The 21,013-nt window shown below is 46.3% G+C and overlaps 3 protein-coding genes across 16 annotated transcripts in view; 2 read left to right on the forward strand and 1 right to left on the reverse strand.

The window, feature by feature from the left end:
• Positions 1 to 775: 775 nt before the first annotated feature.
• Positions 776 to 11,304, reverse strand: rnf130 (ring finger protein 130). 2 transcript variants are annotated; one of them, XM_035649338.2, is made up of 10 exons: positions 11,027 to 11,304; positions 10,042 to 10,306; positions 9,684 to 9,924; positions 7,920 to 8,111; positions 7,382 to 7,632; positions 6,746 to 6,817; positions 5,945 to 6,027; positions 5,699 to 5,795; positions 3,791 to 4,035; positions 776 to 2,831 (listed from the first exon to the last, which is right to left on the reverse strand). In XM_035649338.2, exons 1-10 carry the CDS (start codon positions 11,233 to 11,235, stop codon positions 2,777 to 2,779), a joined length of 1,710 nt encoding a protein of 569 aa, XP_035505231.2. In that variant the 5' UTR covers positions 11,236 to 11,304; the 3' UTR covers positions 776 to 2,776. The 2 variants fall into 2 exon arrangements, with proteins under 2 accessions (XP_035505231.2, XP_035505230.2); XM_035649337.2 differs by having other exon boundaries at positions 3,849 to 4,035; positions 11,027 to 11,283.
• A 1,326-nt stretch (positions 11,305 to 12,630) lies between these two features.
• Positions 12,631 to 15,273, forward strand: si:ch211-132p1.2 (proteinase-activated receptor 4). The gene is made up of 2 exons (XM_035650667.2): positions 12,631 to 12,991; positions 13,888 to 15,273. The coding sequence occupies exons 1-2, from the start codon at positions 12,895 to 12,897 to the stop codon at positions 14,949 to 14,951; spliced, it is 1,161 nt and encodes a 386-aa protein (XP_035506560.1). The 5' UTR covers positions 12,631 to 12,894; the 3' UTR covers positions 14,952 to 15,273.
• A 511-nt stretch (positions 15,274 to 15,784) lies between these two features.
• Positions 15,785 to 21,013, forward strand: part of tbc1d2 (TBC1 domain family, member 2) — a 13,898-nt gene continuing 8,669 nt past the window's right edge. For 8 of the 13 annotated variants that reach the window (XR_007031429.1, XR_007031428.1, XM_047334352.1 and 5 more), the window contains exons 1-5: positions 15,785 to 15,968; positions 16,482 to 16,529; positions 16,636 to 18,139; positions 18,660 to 18,794; positions 18,917 to 19,025. Coding sequence is in view for 11 of the 13 variants with exons in the window: in XM_047334352.1 (XP_047190308.1) it covers positions 16,637 to 18,139; positions 18,660 to 18,794; positions 18,917 to 19,025 (1,747 nt within the window). In the remaining 2 variants the exon portion in view is untranslated. The remainder of the gene's footprint in view (positions 15,969 to 16,481; positions 16,530 to 16,635; positions 18,140 to 18,659; positions 18,795 to 18,916; positions 19,026 to 21,013) is intronic. The other 5 variants (XM_047334357.1, XM_047334359.1, XM_047334360.1 and 2 more) reach the window with 4 other exon arrangements.

Consider the following 21,013-nt stretch of genomic DNA (forward strand, 5'->3'; position numbering starts at 1 on the left):
TTACTGCTCCCCCCGTGACAGTTACTGCTCCCTCCCGCGACAGTTACTGCTCCCCCCGCGACAGTTACTGCTCCCCCCGCGACAGTTACTGCTCCCTCCCGTGACAGTTACTGCTCCCCCCGTGACAGTTACTGCTCCCCCCGCGACAGTTACTGCTCCCTCCCGCGACAGTTACTGCTCCCCCCGCGACAGTTACTGCGCCCCCCCCGCGACAGTTACTGCTCCCTCCCGCTAATTAAACACGGACATTTACTGCCCCCTCCCTACCGAGAGACACGGAGAGTTACTGCCCCCCCCCCGCCGGGAAACACAACGGGACAAAGAGGCGGCTGCTTCAGACGAACAACAATCTGTTTTCCCTCGGTCAGGAGACTGGACATCACTTCCGGGTCTGACGGCAGAGGACACGCCCTCTGCGCGAGCTGCGTCATGATGTCACAGACAGAGGGAAAAAAGTTGTCGTTGTTGTTTTTTTTTTCATATTTCGTCTTTAAAACCTGAAGAGCAACTACACTGTAATATTACAGCAGTGTAATACTGCACTGGAATAGTACACTGTAATACTGCACTGAAATACTACACTGAAATACTGCACTGTAATATTACAGCAGTGTAATACTGCACTGAAAAGTAGAAGTACTTCCTGTAGTTAAAGTATCGCAGTAAAAGCATTTAATGTAGTTAAAGTTCTGCAGTAGAATAATAGTAATAATAATAATACATTTTATTTATAGGTACTTCATGTAGTCAAAGTATTGCAGTAGAAGTACTTGAGTGGTGTTAAAGACAGTAATGACACTTTAATGTTTAGGCAGTAAAGACACTGAACTGAGACATTCTTCATCATCATCATCATCATCAGTACCATGTGACAGAGACAAGCTGAGGTGTCTGATTGATCAGGTCACTTCAGAGATAATATTGATCGATCGATTGGTTATAGATTGTATAATACTGTTCATAATTGATTATTACACGCAGAGTAATTCAGAAGCTGTTTAATACATTTTAAAAGGAGCAGTCCGTAACTTCAGGAAACCCTCTGCTGGACAGACACCTGATCAGGTCTGTGAGCCAATAGGAAGAGAGCATTGTGACCTGGTCTGGTGACAGCTGAAGGTGTGAGATGAAACCACCAGGTGTGACAAGGTCTCAGATGTTACCACCAGGTGCTTAGCTTTGTGCTAAGCTAACTGTAATTAGAATATTGGAGGATCAAGTACGGTTCCCTGAGGAACTCCACTCAACAGACCACAGGAGGTTTACTGAAATGTTGGACTGTTTCTTTAAATCAAAGGAATTTTTGCTACAGGGGAATTGACATTGTTAAAGTTCACATGATTGTTTCTTCCAGAGGTTCAGGTCCAGGTTCCAGTTTGATAATAAACTCCACAGTCAGTATTTACAGGCGAGGAGCTTTGGTCCAGGTCTTCAGAGTCTGACTGGAGGCCAGCCGTGTCTGTTTGAAGTAATCATCAGCCAGCCAATCAGGAGGTCAAGTTCCAGAGTAATGACTGACTGCTCTGGTTCTGTCAGGTTCATTAACCTTCGGGTGAGGCAGTCTATGGTTGACACCTCTGGAACACAAGAACCCCTTCACAACTTCACGGCACATGTTGGGAACCTGTACTGTTTGTTGCTTTGATGACATCGGAACCTCTTTATGACCTCAGAAACGTTCCCAGAACCAATCTTTTAAAAGACTTCCAAGAATACAGGAACCCCATCAGACACCAAGTGCCTTTCCATGTACCTTTAGGCACTCAGTAGCTTCACCAGAACATTTTAGGAACTTTTTTTCAAGTGCTCAAGGACCTCAGGAAAGTGTTTGTAATCTTAAGAAAGCAAAAACCCAGGTAACTTTTAGGAATTTAAGAAGCTCTTAAGGGTCTTTTTCTGGGAAGCATTTCAGGAACTAAGAAACAAAAGAACCTTTAGGCATTTCCAGGAACTCTTTCATGAGGTGAAGCATCGCATGAAGCATCTCATGTTCTTTTCCAAGAACCCAGGAGGCCTTTGAGGATCCAATTAACACTTTAGGTAACCTGTTTAGGTGCTGAGAAAGTTTTTCAGGAAACTCTTGATGAAACTTTATCAGGAACCCAAGAAACTCTTTAGGATCTTATCACAGGAAATTGTTCCATAAAATAAGAGACCTTTCAGAACCAAGGAACAGAAGATCTGGAACCTACTCAAGCACCGAGAAACCTTTCAAGAACTGTTTGAGTTGTGGAAGGTTTCCAAGGACCCATGTACATTATTTGTTGCCCAGGAGCCTTTGAGGGAAACCTTTTGGAATTCCAGGAACCCTTTCCGAAGAACAAAAGAATGTTTTTAGGTACTAGAGAACCTTTTCAGTAACTCAACAACAACATGGCTTCAAGTTCTACCAGAGGAACCTAGTTCCGGCTATGGTTCTTGGGCTAATATCAGTTGTCTGGATCATTTGTCTGAAAACGTCTTTTTGATGATCGACCAGCAGCTCTGGTTCCTTCACTTTTTGGGCAAATAAAAAAATGAAAGTGTCAAGCCAACGAGTCTAAACTGAGAGCAGAGACCAGCGTCCACGTTCCGTCTGAAGATCGTCTGATCGAATTAATGCTCAAAGGTCCATCCAGGTTGTCGTTATCAGACCCCTCCCAAAAGGAAACACTTCCTTCATCAGCCGGTCCAGGGGTAGTGGTGGTGATGGGAGGGTTGTAGCCATGACGATGGGCCTCATGACTTGTTGTCGTCGTAGAGGTCGAGCGAGGCCTGAATGTCTGGCAGCTCCATCTCACAGACGATACTGCGAGGAGACATGGAGTTCCTGTTGAAAAAGTGTCCACCGCCTGACAAGACAGAAACAAATTCATGTAAATAAATATGACTTATGATCGACTTTCGTTCATGTTTACTGATGTAACATTTTGTGCAGCTTAGTAATGATTTGTTTACCTGAAACAATCATTCAAATAATTGATCAGTTGAACCACAGAAAAATAATTAATAAATAATTAATAATAGCAACTATTTTCATCATTGATTTATTGTTCGTGTTAAACAACTGTAACCAGCCAGTGTTCGTGTTGAGCAACTGTTACCAACCAGTGTTCGTGTTGAGCAACTGTTACCAACCAGTGTTCGTGTTGAGCCACTGTTACTTTGTCTTGAAATCTCTTCAACGTGTGGAAGCTTTTCATAATAAAGTGATTCATTCCATGAGGCTGAAGATCTGAACAATTCACTTATCTTCCTCTTCAACAGTGTGAAGTTGCTCAGTTGCTCTATGACAGTGAAGTTACTAAATTGCGGTGACAGAGAAGTTACCAAGTTGCTCTGTGACAGTGAAGTTTCTAAGTTGCTCTGTGACAGTGATGTAACTAAGTTGTTCTGTGACAGTGAAGTTGCTCTGTGACAGTTATGTAACTAAGTTGCTCTGTGACAGTTATGTAACTAAGTTGCTCCGTGACAGTGATGTTACTAAGTTGCTCTGTGACATTGATGTTACTGAGTTGCTCTGTGACAGTGATGTTACTAAGTTGTTCTGTTACAGGGATGTAACTAAGTTGCTCTGTGACAGTGAAGTTGCTAAGTTGCTCTGTGACAGTGAAATTACTAAATTGCTCTGTGACAGTGAAATTACTAAGTTGCTCTGTGACAGTGATGTAACTAAGTTGCACTGTGACAGTGAAGTTGCTAAGTTGCTTTGTGACGGTTAAATTACTAAGTTGATCTGTAATGTTACTTAGTTGCTCTGTTACTGTAATGTTACTAAGTTGCCTTGTGACAGTGTGAGTTTGTATTTAACTGATTCAAGTTGTCTGATTTAAGCATTGACAAGGAGTTGCTTTGCGTTGCATTCTCACTGGTCACGGCGACGGTGATGTCAGCTGGTGTTCTGGGCGTGGCCTCAGGGTGGGGGGAGTTGAGTGGTTCCAGGCTGATGGACGGCTGATTGCCATCACCCAGCGGCGCCCTCTGGCTGCTGGACGCCTGACTGACACCCAGACGCTCCACGTCCAAAACCACGCTGTCCACACAGGGAAGACTGGTCTGAGGGCAGAGGTCAGAGGTCATTAACAGGTGATGTGATTCAATTCAATTCAACTGCATTTGTATAGCGCCATATCACAACATACATTGTCTCAAGGCACTTTACATAGTGAGGTCAATATTACAATATTACAGGGAAAACCCAACAAATCCCACAATGAGCAAAGCACTTGGCGACGGTGGAGAGAAAAAAACTCCCTTTAACAGGAAGAAATCTCTGACAGAACCAGACTCAGTTGTGGGCGGAGCATCTGTTTCGACCAGTTGGGGTGAGGAGAGAATGAGGAAGAGAGGAGAGAGAGAGAGAGAGAGAGGAGAGGTGGGAGGAAAGAGGGTGGGAGGTGAGACAGTAGGAGAGAAGAGAGAGAGAGGACAGTTGTACAACCGCCGCTGTAATCTCTACCAGACTGATACTTATAATTACAAACAATTACAATCATGTTGTTGTTGTAAGTGATGATAATAATAATAATAATAATAATAATAATAATAATAATAATAACAACAACAACAATAACAATGAGGGGTTTGGGTCCTGCAGCTCTGGGGTCAGAGATACACAGGGAGAGATAGAAAACACAAACAGGGTTAGTGACATGTAATGTAAACATATCGGGGGAGAGAGGAGTTGTATAACAGTTGCTTTATCTACACCAGACTGATACTTATAATTACGGAAAAACTAACACTTATAAATGAATTGATGTTATTAATAATAATAATAATGGTAATAATAATAATAACAATGACGGGTTTGGATCCTGAAGCTCTGGGGTCAGAGATACACTAGGAGAGGGAGAAAACTGAGTTAGTGACATGTAATGTAAATACATGGGGCCAGAGAGAGAGAGAGAGAGAGAGAGAGAGAAAAAGAGTGAGAAGGAGATAGAGAGAGAGCGAGAGAGGGAGAGAGATCCTCATGATATAAGTTCCCCTAGTTCCGGCTATGGTTCTTGGGCTGATTTCAGTTGTCTGGATCATTTGTCTGAAAACATCTTTTTGATGATTGACCAGCAGCTGCTGTTTCCAGCTGTCGAATGTCTGGTTGTACTTGGTGAGGAAAGTGTAACCTGCAGTCTGACACGCACCTGAAGACTAAAGTTAAAACATTTCATGTTTAAACTTGTGAAGCTCTTATAAAAAAGAAGAGAATTTTCACTCTCTTACGAACTTCACTGTAAAAATCTGATGAAAGCACACGAATCCTGAAACTGACGTGAAATAATCAACTCACTGACTCACGTCTTTTTAGAGTATCTTTAAATTTCTAACGACTCAAAAACAGTGAATTTCATGCAGAAGGTGTTCGCCGGCTGATCGGCTCCTACCTCAGCAGCTCAGTCATTGGTTCCCACTGACTGAGCTGACCAATCACCATCCGGGTCCTGAATAAAGATAGCGCTTTCCTCTGGTGAGTGGAGGTTTGACCATTGTTACGTTTCCACTGAGGAAACAGCAGGTGATTTGATTGTTTTTTTCCTGTTGATTTGATTCAGTTTGATTAGTTTGTGCTTCGTCTTATTGATTTGTGTTATTTGGCACAACCCCCTCGTCCCACCGAGAACTGTGGTGGAATTTAAAAGTTCAAAGTAAATCATCAGAACTTCACCACGACGTTCACGTCTGAAACTCCCAGAGGAACCCGGCGACTGCAGTGACTCACCATGATGCCGAGAGCTTTGAGGATGTTGAGTTTACACATGGGACACGTGCAGTGTTCGTTCAGCCACGGATCCACACACACTTTATGGAAGACGTGTCTGCAGACACACAGAGGCACAACACTGTCGAATCAGCAGCCAGAACAACCACGTCACATGGACTGACACAGTTTGAGTGTGAGTGTGTGTGTGTGTGTATGTATGTGTGTGTGTGTGTTGCAGTGTGGTCTGTGGAGGTTCACACTCACTTGCAGGGAAGAATCCGAACCACATCGTTCAGCTGGTACGACTCAATACAGACCGCACAGTGGTTAAAGTCAGGGTCCGTTTCCTACGACACACAGAACCACACAACATGGACACACACACACACACACACAAAGCCACACACACACACACAAAGCCACACACACATGGACACACACAGGGAGGAGGACACAACATGTTAACATCGACAGCTTCACTGTTACATTTTTTGTCGCTTGTCTCTGCTGGTGGTCTTCAGTCTTCAATCTCTGGTGGTGGTATTCAGTCTCTAGTGGTGGTCTTCAGTCTTCAATCTCTGGTGGTGGTCTTCAGTCTTCAGTCTCTGGTGGTGGTCTTCAGTCTCTAGTGGTGGTCTTCAGTCTTCAATCTCTGGTGGTGTCCTTCAGTCTTCAGTCTCTGGTGGTGGTCTTCAGTCTCTAGTGGTGGTCTTCAGTCTTCAATCTCTGGTGTTGGTCTTCAGTCTTCAGTCTCTGGTGGTGGTTTTCAGTCCTCAGTTTCTGGTGGTGGTCTTCAGTCTTCAGTCTCTAGTGGTGGTCTTCAGTCTTCAGTCTTCAGTCTCTAGTTGTAGTCTTCAGTCTTCAGTCTCTGGTGGTGGTCTTCAGTCTCTAGTGGTTTGTCTACAGTCTCTTGTGGTGGTCTTCAGTCTCTGGTGGTGGTCTTTGGTGGTCTTCATTCTTCAGTCTCTGGTGGTGGTCTTCAGTCTTCAGTCTCTGGTGGTGGTCTTCAGTCTTCCATCTCTGGTGGACATGTGGACGTCTCAACACAAACAAACAGATTCTCACCTTGTCTCCTTTCTTTACCGTCCTGGTCGTCAACTTGCCCATTGCTTTCTTAGCTGCGTCACCAAGACGACGCTGAGAGACAGAGGACAGTGTTAGATGTCCAAAAGTATGTGGACAGTCTGAGACAAACAACAGGACAGTTTGACCTGATCCTGATCAGGGAGGTGAGATGGAGGATGTCCGAGGGAATATCAGATTCTCTTCTCTTCTCTAGAATGACTGATTCATTGGAGCTGGAGGGGGAGTTATTAGCCTTTTAGCCTGTTTAATTGCCTGCTAGTTACATACTGGACTGTTAGCACCTAAGTCTGTCAGCCTGTAAATTAGCCTGTTAGCCCATTTTCAAGCCTGCATATTAGCCTGTTAGCACACTGCCCTGTTAGCATGTATATTAACCTGTACACATTTTAGCCTGTTAGCATGTGTATTAGCCTGTTAGCATGTTTATTAGCCTGTACACATTATAGCCTGTTAGCACACCGCCCTGTTAGCATGTGTATAAGCCTGTAAGCACACCAGTCTGTTAACATGTATATTAGCCTGTTAGCACACTGGCCCTTTAGCATGTATATTAGCCTGTTAGCACAACGGCCTGTTACCATGTATAATAGCCTGTTAGCACACAGGCCATGTTACCTGGCTGCGGTCCCTGGCGCTGGTGTAGCGGATCTTCTGGATGAAGTAGAAGATGAGCCAGGCCGACGAGATGATCATGAGGACGATGAAGGAGATGGAGACAAAGACCAGCGAGCCTCGGTTGATGTTTCTGGTGGGACCACGTTGACCCACGACCACTGAGACCGTGACCGTCAGGTTCCGGTCCAGGTGAGCCAGAATCTCCTTACCGTACCCCTCTGTGATCATCACCGCCACCGTGTCACCAGTACCTGCACACATCAGAATCAGACCAGGACCAGAATCAGGACAACAACAAGAACCAGGTACAGGATCAGGATCAAGATTGGAATCAGGAGTAGAACCATGACAAGGAAACATTGACAATGTCCGTACTGAAAATTTATTTCTGGAATCTGGGTTCTGGTCCGTTTCAGTGACAGAGTTTAACAACCATGTAATGTGTGTGTGTGTGTGTGTGTGTGGGTGTGTGTGTGTGTGTGTGTGTGTGTGTTTGTGTGTGTGTTTGTGTGTGTGTGTGTGTGTGTCTCTCTCTGACCTTCGTGTCCCATCTTGACCGTCTTGTCGGTGGAGTTGTTGTAGATGAGGACGCCCGTGGCGTTGTAGGCAGCCGCCTTTAGGATTTTCTCTTTGAAGGTGCAGTTTCCTCTCTGCAGCAGTGCCACCCAGTGGACGCTGCGTGGAGGAACCAGGAAACGAGTGTTGGGGTCGCAGCCCTGACGGTCCACCACTGAGGAGACACCGTTACCATGGTTACTGTGTTGACTGACAGAGCCCGAGTCACAAACAGTGAGACACAAGGCGAAAAGCTGCTCGAGGCGAGTCTTCTGACCCTCTAACATCTGTAATATGTGTCAAACATCTGTCTGAGGCAGATGTTTCTCCCGCAACTGGTTTTGGTTCTGTTCGAGAGTTCTTCCTGTTCAAAGTCTCAGAGCTGCTTGTCGTGTCTGTTGTGTTTCTCTGTATTGTAGTAAGTAGCCTCCAGATAATGTCTGAAATACAAAAAACATCTCTAACGTCTGTAGCGTCTGTGACCTCTGTAGCGTCTATGACGTCTGTAGTGCCTGTGACGTCTGTAGCGTCTGTGACGTGTCTGTGACGTCTGTAGCATCTGTGATGTCTGTAGCGTCTGTGACATGTCTATTACATCTGTAGTGTCTGAGACGTCTGTGATGTGTCTGTAGTGTCTGTGACGTCTGTAGCGTCTGTGACGTGTCTGTAGCGTATGTGACGTGTCTGTGACGTCTGTAGCGTATGTGATGTCTGTAGCGTCTGTCACGTCTGTAGCGTCTGTGATGTGTCTGTAGCGTCTGTGACGTGTCTGTGACGTCTGTAGCGTCTGTGATGTCTGTAGCATCTGTGATGTCTGTAGCGTCTATGACATGTCTATTACATCTGTAGTGTCTGAGACGTCTGTGACGTGGCTGTAGCGTCTGTGACGTCTGTAGCGTCTGTGACGTGTCTGTGACGTGTCTGTAGCGTCTGTGACGTGTCTGTAGTGTCTGTGACATGTCTATTACGTCTGTAGCGTCTGTGACGTGTCTGTAGCGTCTGTGACGTGTCTGTGATCTGATGCTGCAGAGCTGCAGTGTCCTTCACTGTAATCTGACACTGTACAGAAGAGACACTACGACCTTGATCAGCCTGGACTGAAAACCTCTGCAGTGTCCACACACATACACACACACAGACAAACAAACACACACAAACACACACACTTTTTCTCACACACACACACACACACACACAGTGTGTGTGTATATGAGAGCGAGTGTGAGAGTGTGAGTGTCTGTGTGAATGTGTGTGTGTGTGTGTATGTGAGAAAAACTGTGTGTGTGTGTGTGTGTGTGTGTGTGTGTGTGTGTGTGTGTGTGTGTGTCTTCCAGTGTGGGAGTGGACTCAGGTGTGTGTCCTCAGGTGTGTGTATTGTGTCCTCAGGTGTGTGTTGTGTCCTCAGGTGTGTGTCCTCAGGTGTGTGATGTGTCCTCAGGTTTGTGTCCTTAGTTGTGTGATGTGTCCTCAGTTGTGTTTTGAGTCCTCAGGTGTATGTTGTGTGTCCTCAGATGTGTGTTGTGTCCTCAGTTGTGTTTTGAGTCCTCAGGTGTGTGATGTGTCCTCAGGTTTGTGTCCTCAGTTCTGTGATGTGTCCTCAGTTGTGTCTTGTGTGTCCTCAGATGTGCGTTGTGTCCTCAGGTGTGTGTTGTGTCCTCAGGTGTGTGATGTTTCCTCAGGTGTGTGTCCTCAGGTGTGTGTTGTGTCCTCAGGTGTGTATCCTCAGAAGTGTGTTGTGTGTCCTTACCTCCGTGGTGCGGTGCAGGTGCGATGATGACGCCCCTGGTGTCCACTTTGGGTGAGTTCTGTCCGTACGTCCCATCGTCGCTGCTCATCATGTGAATGGTGTTTCCTCGTCCGTCCAGCACTGTGGCGTTCACTGTGGCGCCCACATACTCCTCTGACACCATGTTTCTGTCAGAGCGAGCTGCCGACACAGAACCTGTCAGGACCTGGACCTGGACCTTGACGAGGATCAGGACCAGGACCTGGACCAGTGAGACAGGGAGATGGGTCCACTTCATGGATGTCATTTTGTCCTCGGAATCCTTTTAACATCCAAACTGTGAGGAAACAAAATAAATCTTTAGACCAACAACACACACTTCCTTTCCTCCTGAGGACTGCAGCGTCCTGCAGCTGTGTGCCGTAGGGTCCAGCTGTCTCCTGCAGCGTCCAGCTGTCTCCTGCTGTGTCCTGCAGTGTCCAGCTGTGTCCTGCAGCTGTGTCCTGTAGGGTCCAGCTGTCTCCTGCAGTGTCCAGCTGTCTCCTGGAGTGTCCAGCTGTCTCCTGCAGCGTCCAGCTGTGTCCAGCTGTCTCCTGCAGTGTCCAGCTGTCTCCTGCAGTGTCCAGCTGGGTCTTGTTAAGTGTCTATAAATAAAGTTCATCAGATTTCAATGTCAATGTTTCACTGTGGATGAGTCGTCATCATCCTCATCATCATCATTATGTTATTTTAGACATGGAAACATGCTTGTGGGTGTTCAGATTTCGCGAAGTTCTGTGGTAACTGGTCCGGGCCGTGGTCAGGGGGCAGTTGCTGGGATCATTCATTTCATCTTTATTTATAAAATATATATTTTCCGAACAGGAAGTCGTATTTTGTTCGGTGTGATATGAGTGTTGCACGTCAGCTGAACAGCGCCCCCTAATTAATTTTAGCTTTTTTACTCAAAAACTCATGGAACTTTGTAAATGCATCGAGAGCGTTTTAACTAAATATCTGATTGGTTCACTGAGCATGGGCGTGGCCAAGAGGCTCGAGAGCGCCCCCTAGAAACATTCTACGAAGTAGCCCCCGCTGCACGTTTGACCTACAGGTGTGAAATTCTGTGTGAACATAGAACATGTGAACACCGACAGAAAAGCCTCTTGGAGCAACGACCTACATCCCTCAGGAAGTCAGCCATTTTGAATTGAATTAGCATATTCAGGAGGTTTTTAGTCCTTTACAGGTGTGACACTGACGACCGGAGGAGATCCGTAACCTCTGTGACGTCGCACCGGGACGGGTTCTGCCGGTGGTCGGAGTCGATGTGACGGATTTCGATGTGATTCGATGAAATTCGCCATGAAAACGCGTCGTCTTACCGTGAACGGGCTCCCGGTCCCGACCCGCCTCCCTCTCCTCCAGCCCGCTCCCCCGTCAGAGCCCGTTGAAGGTCCGCCGGGGCTCGATGGTTGTCGGTGACGGGTCCTTGTTGTTGATCGGTGCTTTGTCCCGGTTGGTTCCCGGTAGCGCCTGGATGGTGCGGAGGCTCCAGCCCCGTCTCTGGCTCAGTTTGGGAGGCACTGCGCATGCGCAGAGCCACGGCACGAGGAGGCGGGAGACGGGGCGCGTGTGTGATGAGAGAGACGCCTGTCTGTCTGTCTGTCTGTCTGTTTACCTGTCTGTCGGCCTGTCTGTCTGACTATATGTCTGTCTGTCTGTCTGCCTGCCTGGCTGTCTGTCTGACTGTTTACATGTCCGCTTGTCTGTCTGCCTGTCTGTCTGTTTACCTGTCTGTCGGCCTGTCTGTCTGTTTGTTTATGTGTCTGTCTGTCTGTTTACCTGTCTGTCTCTCTATCTGTCTGTCTGTTTACCTGTCTGTCTGCCTGTCTGTTTGCCTGTCTGTCTGTCTGTCTGTCTGCCTGCCTGTCTGTTTGTCTCGCTCTCTCTGTCTGTTTATCTCGCTCTCTCTGTCTGTCTGTCTGTCTGCCTGTCTGTCTGCCTGTCTTTCTATTTACATGTCCGCTTGTCTGCCTGTCTGCCTGTCTGTCTGCCTGTCTGTCTGTCTGTTTACCTGTCCGTCTGTCTGTCTGTCTGTCTGTCTGCCTGGCTGTCTGTCTGCCTGTTTACCTCTCGGTGTGCCTGTCTGTCTGTCTGTCTGTTTGCCTGTCTCTATGTCTTTCTGTCTTCATCAAGCAACATTGTTTTATTGATTATTGATTATATATTTGCGCTTTGACCATTCTCTGTTTGGTTCCTGTATAAATAAAGGTTTGGCTGAATGACCCCTGACCTTCTGGAAAACATGTATTAACTTATACAGTGTGTGTGTGTGTGTGTGTAACCCTATATGATATATATAGGGTTACACACACACACACACACACTCTCTATATATATCTATAGATATATATATATTGATAATATTACTACATGACCCAGAGCCACTGACCGTTTGATTGTTGTCAACAGACGGGTCAGGACTCAGGCCTGACCTCTAGTGGTCAGTTAACGCAGCACCAGGTTCCGGTCTGTGTTCTGTGATCGAGCAGCTGATCAAGGTCGTGTGTTGCTCCGGTTCTTTCATACGTCTTCACGCCTTCAAGAGGAAAAAAAACAAATCAATAAACCAATAAATAAACATCATATGATCACAGCACTTCACGCTGAACTGATCTATGTCCTTCATTTCTTTGTAATAATTTAAATCAATCATCACTGATCAACAACAGTTTCACATCAATGTCCACTGATTCATTGATCTTTCTCTTCCTGATCACATACATCTGGTCTTGTCCCAACAGAAAGTTTCTCAGCTGACATCAATGTTTCCACATCTTTCTGTATTTAAAAACAGAAAGAAGTGTATTACAGTGTGTATTTGTACCCATTCACAGTCTCTATGTATCTGTTGAGACAGTCACACACACACACACACACACACACATCTGGATCCCATCGAAGGACGGGGAGGGTCTGAGATCAGATAACACAACCAGACTGCTGTGCCTCAAAACCTTGATACTACAACCAGAACAGTACTACAACAGTTCTACTACTCTACTACAACCATTACTACCCAAAGTATTTCTACAGTACCTCAACCAGTACCACAACCAGTACTACTGTAAAACCACAAGAGGAAGAGGAAGAGGAAAACAGCTGCTGCAGAAACATTGAGCGATTAGGACAAAGTCATTAGAAGGAAAAGAAAAAGAGAAGAGACAAGACGAGAAGAGAAGAGACGAAGATGAGGAGGTTCTTTGGGACTTTGGTCTTCGTCTCTCTGTTGTTGGTCTGTAACGTCGCCTCTCGTCATGAAGATCAATGCTCCGGCATGTCTGTCCGTAAGTTTTATCCTCTTCTGCATCGAGCCGATGAACCAGTACAGACAGGTCTGGCTCAGGTTAACATTCTGGTTCAGATCAGGTTCCAGTTCAGGTTCTTATTGGTTTTTAATTAGTTTGAACTTTTATTAAAGTGGGGACAAATGACAGGTCGGTCTGTCTGTCTGTCTGTCTGTCTGTCTGTCTGCCTGTCTGTCTGTCTTCATCAAGCAACATTGTTTTATTGATTATTGATTATATATTTGTGCTTTAATCATTCTCGGTTTGGTGTGTGAGGATAATAGGACATATGCACCTGCAGGTCTACAGACAGATGAGGAATGTTCTGGTCTCTGCATGTCTACAGACAGATGACGCGTGTTCTGGTCTCTGCAGGTCTACAGACAGATGATGCGTGTTCTGGTCTACAGACAGATGAGGCGTGTTCTGGTCTCTGCAGGTCTACAGACAGATGAGGCGTGTTATGGTCTCTGCAGGTCTACAGACAGATGAGGCGTGTTCTGGTCTCTGCAGGTCTACAGACAGATGAGGCGTGTTCTGGTCTCTGCAGGTCTACAGACAGATGAGGCGTGTTATGGTCTCTGCAGGTCTACAGACAGATGATGCGTGTTCTGGTCTCTGCAGGTCTACAGACAGATGAGGCGTGTTATGGTCTCTGCAGGTCTACAGACAGATGATGAATGTTCTGGTTTTTGCAGGTCTTCAGACAGATGAGGCGTGTTCTGGTCTCTGCAGGTCTACAGACAGATGAGGCGTGTTCTGGTCTACAGACAGACAGATGACGTGTGTTCTGGTCTACAGACAGACAGATGACGTGTGTTCTGCTCTACAGACAGACAGATGACGTGTGTTCTGGTCTACAGACAGATAGATGACGTGTGTTCTGGTCTCTGCAGGTCTGCGGGCATTCAAATTGACGACCACCTGTAACTTCACGACTCTCAAGGAGAAGCAGCTGAAGGAGATCCAGGCCCCAACCACCAACGTGGTCCTGCCGGTTCTGTACCTGGTGGCCTTCGTCGTTGGACTTCCCTCCAACCTTCTGGCTCTTTGGGTTCTGTTGTTCAGGACCAAACCGCTCCCTTCCACCACGTTGCTCATCAATCTGACAGTTGCCGACTGCCTGCTGCTGTTGGTGCTGCCGTTTCGTATCGTGTACCACTTCAGGGGGAACCACTGGGACCTGGGTGAACCTTTCTGCCGCGTCGTCATGGCACTGTTTTACGGCAACATGTACGGGTCTGTGTTGTGTCTGGCGCTCGTGGCTCTGGACCGATACATCGCTTTGGTTCACCCGTTTGGTGCCAAGACGCTGCGCAGCCGTCGGACGTCCCTGTACATGACAGCAGCAGTGTGGCTGTTGGTGTTGGTAGCCATGCTACCGTTGCTGGTGTCACAACAGACCTACGTGCTGGACGAGCTGCAGATCACCACCTGCCATGATGCACTTCCTGAGGAGGAGCAGGAAAACTACTTCCTGCCATACTTCGCCACCTTATTCTCTGTCTGCTTCTTGCTGCCGTTCATGGTCGTCTTGTTCTGCCATGGCGCCGTGCTGCGCACCCTGCTGGCTGAGGGGAAGCGCTATGGTCATGCCGTCTGCGTGACAGTGCTGGTCCTTCTGGTCTTCATTGGGTGTGTGCTGCCCAGTAACATCCTCCTTCTCCTTAGCTACTCTGACAGTTTTCCAGACGGAGACGAAGAGGACATCTACGTCATCTACATGGTTAGCTTAGCCGTTAGCACCTTCAACAGCTGCATCAACCCCTTCATCTTCTACTACGTGTCGGCAGAGTTCAGGGAGAAGGCCACGAGCGATCTGTGCTGTCGCAGCATCTCGGGAGATGGAGTTTCCTCTCTGGAGAACAACGTGTCATACTCTTCCTCATCATCGGGCTTAAGGTCAAAGGTCACCATGCTGTCCAAGTCCAGTCAGCAGGAGAAGTCAGAGACCAAGTGAGGCGGAGTCAGAATCACAGGTCTTTCTGTTCGCTGGAGCCAATCACACAATGTGGAAGACCTGGAGAACACAGACCTGGAGACCACAGACCTGGAGACCACAGACCTGGAGCCCACAGACCTGGAGAACACAAAACTGGAGACCACAGACCTGGAGACCACAGACCTGGAGACCACAGACCTGGAAAACATTATACTATGTTGTTCTTCCAGTCTGTTGTTGTGACAGTTCATCCAAACTCTTCATGTTTTCACACATCATCATATTTAAATATCACATATGTAATATAAGTAACATGACATTAAAATGTTTCCAACTTGAAGTTAATGAACATCATTTTCACAACATGGCTGCCGGTTTGAGTTGTCAGGAGTTTTAGAGAGTCGAGAACATGTTGATCTTTATTAAAGACCAGAACCTGTTGAACAGTTCAGTACTTTGATAAAGTACAGGAAGTACAGTGAAGTAAAGTTCACTGAAATAGAGTAAACAGGGTTAAACAAAGGGAGCAGAGCACGTCTCCAGAAACCACATTATTTTGAAAAGCTACTTTTTAAACCTGCTCTTATTTTGAAATTAAATGTGGGTTTGTGAAGCAGAAAGAGGCGTGGTCAGCTGGAGGGGAGGCTCAGGAAGAGAAGAGAGTGAATAACAACAAGGAGGTTCACAGAGAAGAAGAAGAAGAAAAGTGGAAGAAGAAGAAATAAGTAAAGAAGCAGAAGGAGAAGAAAAGAAGAAGAAGAGAAGAAGAAAAGAAGAAGAAGAAAAGAGAAGAAGAAGAAGAAATAAGTAAAGAAGCAGAAGGAGAAGAAAAGAGAAGAAGAGAAGAAGAAAAGAAGAAGAAGAAAAGAGAAGAAGAAGAAGAAATAAATAAAGAGGCAGAAGGAGAAGAAAAGAAGAAGAAGAAGAAAAGAAGAAGAAAAGAAGAAGTAAAGAAGAAGAAGAAAAGAGAAGAAAGAGATTACTAAAGTTAAAGTGGAGAGAGTACTCAGATATATTACAAGTACTCCACTATAGGTAAAAGACCTGCTTTCAAAATATCAATACTGTGTGTGTGTGTGTGTGTGTGTGTGTGTGTGCGTGCATGCATGCGTGCGTGCGTGTGTGCGTGCGTGTGTGTGTGGTTCATTGACAATAAGCAGCTTTTCTGAAACAATGAAGTATTTCATCACTTCCTGTCAGGCTGCCAGTGTTACACTGTGTCCTGTTTCTTTAATTACTGTAGTTTAATGTGTACTCTGTAGTGTACTGTGTGGAGTACTGTGTAGTGTACTCCGTAGTGTACTCTGTGGAGTACTGTGTAGTGTACTCTGTAGTGTATTGTGTAGAGTACTGTATACTCTGTAGTGTACTCTGTAGTGTACTGTGTAGAGTACAGTGTAGAGTACTGTGTACTCTGTAGTGTACTGTGTACTCTTTAGTGTACTGTGAATAGTACTGTGTAGTGTACTCTGGTGGTGGTGGGTTGGGGGGGTTACGCTCGCTTGGATCTGAGGCACTTCCTGTAATTATGTCATTATTTTCCTTCAGCTTCTTTCCTGCATTAAAATCATCACAGTGTCTAAAAACAGATCATTCGTGAGTATTTTATACTTCTTATTTTATTTTTGTTATTATTTATGCTGCAGACGTCATGATGTTTGAGTTTTTGTACCTAAAGTTTCTTATGTATTTTTCCGAGCAGGATGGATGGAAGTAACTCAGCGGGAAACCCCAGTGCTGCCTCATCCCATTTGCTTCCTGCCCCCGCTAATGAGGAGACACCGCAAACAGCTGAGGAAGACCAGCAGAGCACAGAGTCCCGTCCAGAAGGTCCAGCAGAAACACTAAGGACTGAGGAGGAACCATACTCCCATGACCCTTCAACCAGAAAACAGAAACCAGAAAATGATCCTGCTCCATCATCAGGTAAATCATCTGCAACCAAATCAGATCGTCTTCCCACAAAGCAAATACAACTAGGAGATTCTTCTGCAACAGAAAAACAGAAAATAAAAGAATCTTCTTCTTCAAAAGTTCTACCAAAACCAGATCAACCTTCTGCCGCCAAACAAGATCCACTAAACCAACATCCTCTTTGTAAATATCAAAAGAAACCAGCAGATCCTCTTGTAAAACATGAACAGAAACCAGATTACTCTCAGGTACACCAAACCCAGAAGGGGAAAACTAAAGCTGCCCGGCCTCAACCCTCAATCAATTTAACTGATTTCATTTCATCGTTCGATAAACAAAACCAGAAGGATCTTGAGCTCCACATCTCTGAGTCCAAAGACCAACAGAACCACCCACATCCATCTCCTTCTCCTGTAAACCAGCAGAACCAACAAGATCCTCCTGCTCCTCCTCCTCCACCTGTAGACCAGCCGAACCAAGATCCACCTCCTCATCCGTTAGACCAGCAGAACCAAGATCCTCCGACTCCTCCTCCTCCCGTAGACCAGCCGAACCAAGATCCTCCGGCTCCTCCTCCTCCTGTAGACCAGCCGAACCAAGATCCTCCCGCTCCTCCTCCACCTCCTGTAGACCAGCGGAACCAAGATCCTCCTGCTCCTCCTCCTCCCGTAGACCAGCTGAACCAAGATCCTCCCATTCCTCCTCCTCCCGTAGATCAGCTGAACCAAGGTCCTCCCGCTCCTCCTCCTCCTGTAGACCAGCAGAACAAAGATCATCCGGCTCCTCCTCCTCCCGTAGATCAGCCGAACCAAGATCCTCCCGCTCCTCCTCCTCCTGTAGACCAGCAAAACCACCAAGATCCTCCTCTTCTTCTTACTCCTCCTGAAGACAGACAGGACCACCAAGATCCCCCTGCTCCTATTGTAGACCAGAAGAACCATCTGTGTCCTTCTCGGGGTTTGATTGTCAACCCAACTGAACCGCAGATGCTGGTCCCGCCCATTACAATTGAGGCGTTCTGTGACCAGGTGCGGCCCAGTCCTGACATTTCTTCCTCAGCTGAACCCAAACTCTGCGGATTCCTGCAGAAACAAGGGGGGCCCCTGAGGGCCTGGAAGCAACGATGGTTTACCTATGAGGAGAAGAAGAACCAGCTGTTTTACTATCGTACGCCACAGGATGTGATGCCACTTGGCCGGGTGGAACTCAGCGGTGCAACCTTTACCTACCCGCTGAAGGCTGAGAGGGGAACCTTCCACATCAAGACTCCTGAACGAACATTCACACTCCAGGTAGGAGATGTGTAGACCAGGACTCATGGTAGGAGACGTGTGGGACTTGAAGTGGGAGACATGTAGATCAGGACTCAGGGTACGAGACATGTGAGACTCGAGGTGGGAGACATGTAGATCAGGACTCGAGGTGGGAGACGTGTAGATCAGGACTCGAGGTGGGAGACGTGTGGGACTTGAGGTGGGAGACATGTAGATCAGGACTCAAGGTACGAGACATTTGAGACTCGAGGTGGGAGACGTGTAGATCAAGACTCAGGGTACGAGACATGTGAGACTCGAGGTGGGAGACATGTAGATCAGGACTCGAGGTGGGAGACGAGTAGATCAGGACTCATAGTAGGAGACATGTGGGACACGAGGTAGGAGACGTGTAAATGGTAAAAGGAATGTATTTATAGCGCTTTTCCAGTCATTTAGACTCAAAGCGCTTTACAGGAAAGTCACATTCACCCATTCACACACATTCATACAGCTGCTATTTACCGCACATTTTTCTGTCACATTCATACACTGTCAGATGCAAGTTAGGGTTAAGTGTCCTGCCCAAGGACACCACGGCATGTGTACTGGCGGAAGCTGGGATCGAACCGCCAACTTTTGGGTTGGTCGACGAACGACTCCTGAGCCACAGCCGCAGCCTGTGGGACTCGAGGTGGGAGACATCGTGTGGAAGTTAGTTTAGTGAACTAAGTGACATCAATGTCAGTTAAAGAGTTTGAATTGGAGAATCAGCGCCACATGCTGTGTATCTCATAATGGCCCCGCCCCCCTCAGGCTGTGACCCAGGAGCTGATGCTCTATTGGCTGCAGCAGCTGCAGGTGAAACGCTGGCAGCACAGACAGAAGTGCACCTGTCCAGACCCGACCAACCACAGCACTGAAGGTGAGAAATATTGATGTCACTGTGAAGGCGGTTCTTACTCTGTGTGTGTGTGTGAGTGAGTGTGTGAGTGTGTGTGTGTGTGTGTGTGTGTGTGTGTGTGTGTGTGTGTGTGTGTGTGTGTGTGTGTGTGTGTGGTGTGTGTGTGTGTGTGTGTGACACATACACATCTCTACAGGTCTTGGTCTACATGGGTTTATGGGTCAGGTCTTGGTCTACAGGGTTTAAAGGTCAGTTCTTGGTCTACAGGGGTTTATGGGTCAGGTCTTGGTCTACAGGGGTTTAAAGGTCAGGTCTTGGTCTACAGGGGTTTTGAGGTCAGGTCTTGGTCTACAGGGTTTAAAGGTCAGGTCTTGGTCTACAGGGGTTTATGGGTAAGGTCTTGGTCTACAGGGGTTTAAAGGTCAGGTCTTGGTCTACAGGGATTTTGAGGTCAGGTCTTGGTCTACAGGGTTTAAAGGTCAGGTCTTGGTCTACAGGGGTTTATGGGTCAGGTCTTGGTCTACAGGGGTTCAAGGGTCAGTTCTGGTCTACAGGGGTTCTGGGGTCAGGTATTGGTCTACAGGGGTTTTGGGACCAGGTTGAAAATGGGTGATTCATGTTTGTCTCCCAGATTAAATTGACATGAAGCCTGAACGTTGTCTTCTTCGCTGATCCGCTGATTGTTGCTCATCTAGTTCTCAGGTATTTAACTTCCTGCTCGTGTCCTGACTCGTCTCAGCTCCGTGTTTCACAGACGAGTCGGACACAATAAAGACTTTGGCTTTCATAGCCGGGACACTGTCTCAGATTACATGTAGTACAGATTATATGTAGGACAGATTACATGTAGGACAGATTACAGGTAGTACAGATTACATGTAGTACAGATTACATGTAGTACGGATTATATGTAGTACAGATTACACAAAGTACAGATTATATGTAGTAAAGATTACATGTAGGACAGATTACATGTAGTACAGATTATATGTAGGACAGCTTACCTTTAGTAAAGATTACATATAGCACAGATTACATATAGCACAGATTATAAATAGTACAGATTACATGTAGCACTACCTGTAAGTGAAGTACACTATTCAATTCAATTCAATTCAATTTTATTTGTATAGCGCCATATCACAACATACATTGTCTCAAGGCACTTTACATAGTGAGGTCAATATTACAATATTACAGGGAAAACCCAACAAATCCCACAATGAGCAAAGCACTTGGCGACGGTGGAGAGAAAAAACTCTTTTAACAGGAAGAAATCTCTGACAGAACCAGACTCAGTTGTGGGCGGTCATCTGTCTCGACCGGTTGGGGTGAGGAGAGAGAGGAGGAAGAGAGGAGAGGTGGGAGGAAAGAGAGGAGAGAGAGGGGGAAGAGAGGAGAGAGAGAGAGGAGAGAGAGGAGGAAGACAGGAGAGGTGGGCAGAAAGAGGGTGGGAGGAGAGACAGTAGGAGAGAAGAGAGAGAGAGGACAGTTGTACAACCGCCACTGTAATCTCTACCAGACTGATACTTATAATTAAAAAATACAATTATGTTGTTGTCATTATTAGTGATGATATTAATATTAATATTAATAATAGCAATAATAATAATGACGGGTTTGGGTCCTGCAGCTCTGGGGTCAGATCTACTAGGAGAGAGAGAAAACAGAATAAGTGACATGTATGTAGATACATGGGGGCAGAGAGAGAGAGAGAGAGAGAGAGAGAGAGAGAGAGAGGGAGAGAGAGAGATTGAAAAAGGTGGGAGAAGGAGAGAGATATAAAGGGAGAGAAAGAGGGAGAAGGAGAGAACGGGAGAGGGAGAAAGATGCTCATGATATAAGTTCCCCCAGCTGTCTAGGCCTATAACAGCATAATAAAGAAATGGTTTATTAAACACCTGAGCAGTTCTAACTATAAGCTTTATCAAAAAGGAAGGTTTTAAGTTTAACTTTAAATGTAGACAGGGTATCTGCATCCCTGACACAAACTGGGAGCTGGTTCCAGA

The sequence above is a fragment of the Scophthalmus maximus genome, chromosome 9 (genome assembly GCF_022379125.1).
Source record: "Scophthalmus maximus strain ysfricsl-2021 chromosome 9, ASM2237912v1, whole genome shotgun sequence".
Classification (NCBI taxonomy): Eukaryota; Metazoa; Chordata; class Actinopteri; order Pleuronectiformes; family Scophthalmidae; genus Scophthalmus; species Scophthalmus maximus.

Coding starts and splice junctions, on each gene's coding strand:
- rnf130 (XM_035649338.2), bottom strand. CDS start 11,235: ATGCGCAGTGCCTCCCAAACTGAGCCAGAGACGGGGCTGGAGCCTCCG. Junction 10,307..11,026: donor GGACCGGGAGCCCGTTCACG/GTAAGACGACGC, acceptor CTTTATTTATAG/ACACTTAACAAGACCCAGCT. Junction 5,796..5,944: donor GTTCGGATTCTTCCCTGCAA/GTGAGTGTGAAC, acceptor GTGTGTCTGCAG/ACACGTCTTCCATAAAGTGT.
- si:ch211-132p1.2 (XM_035650667.2), top strand. CDS start 12,895: ATGAGGAGGTTCTTTGGGACTTTGGTCTTCGTCTCTCTGTTGTTGGTC. Junction 12,992..13,887: donor ATGCTCCGGCATGTCTGTCC/GTAAGTTTTATC, acceptor TGGTCTCTGCAG/GTCTGCGGGCATTCAAATTG.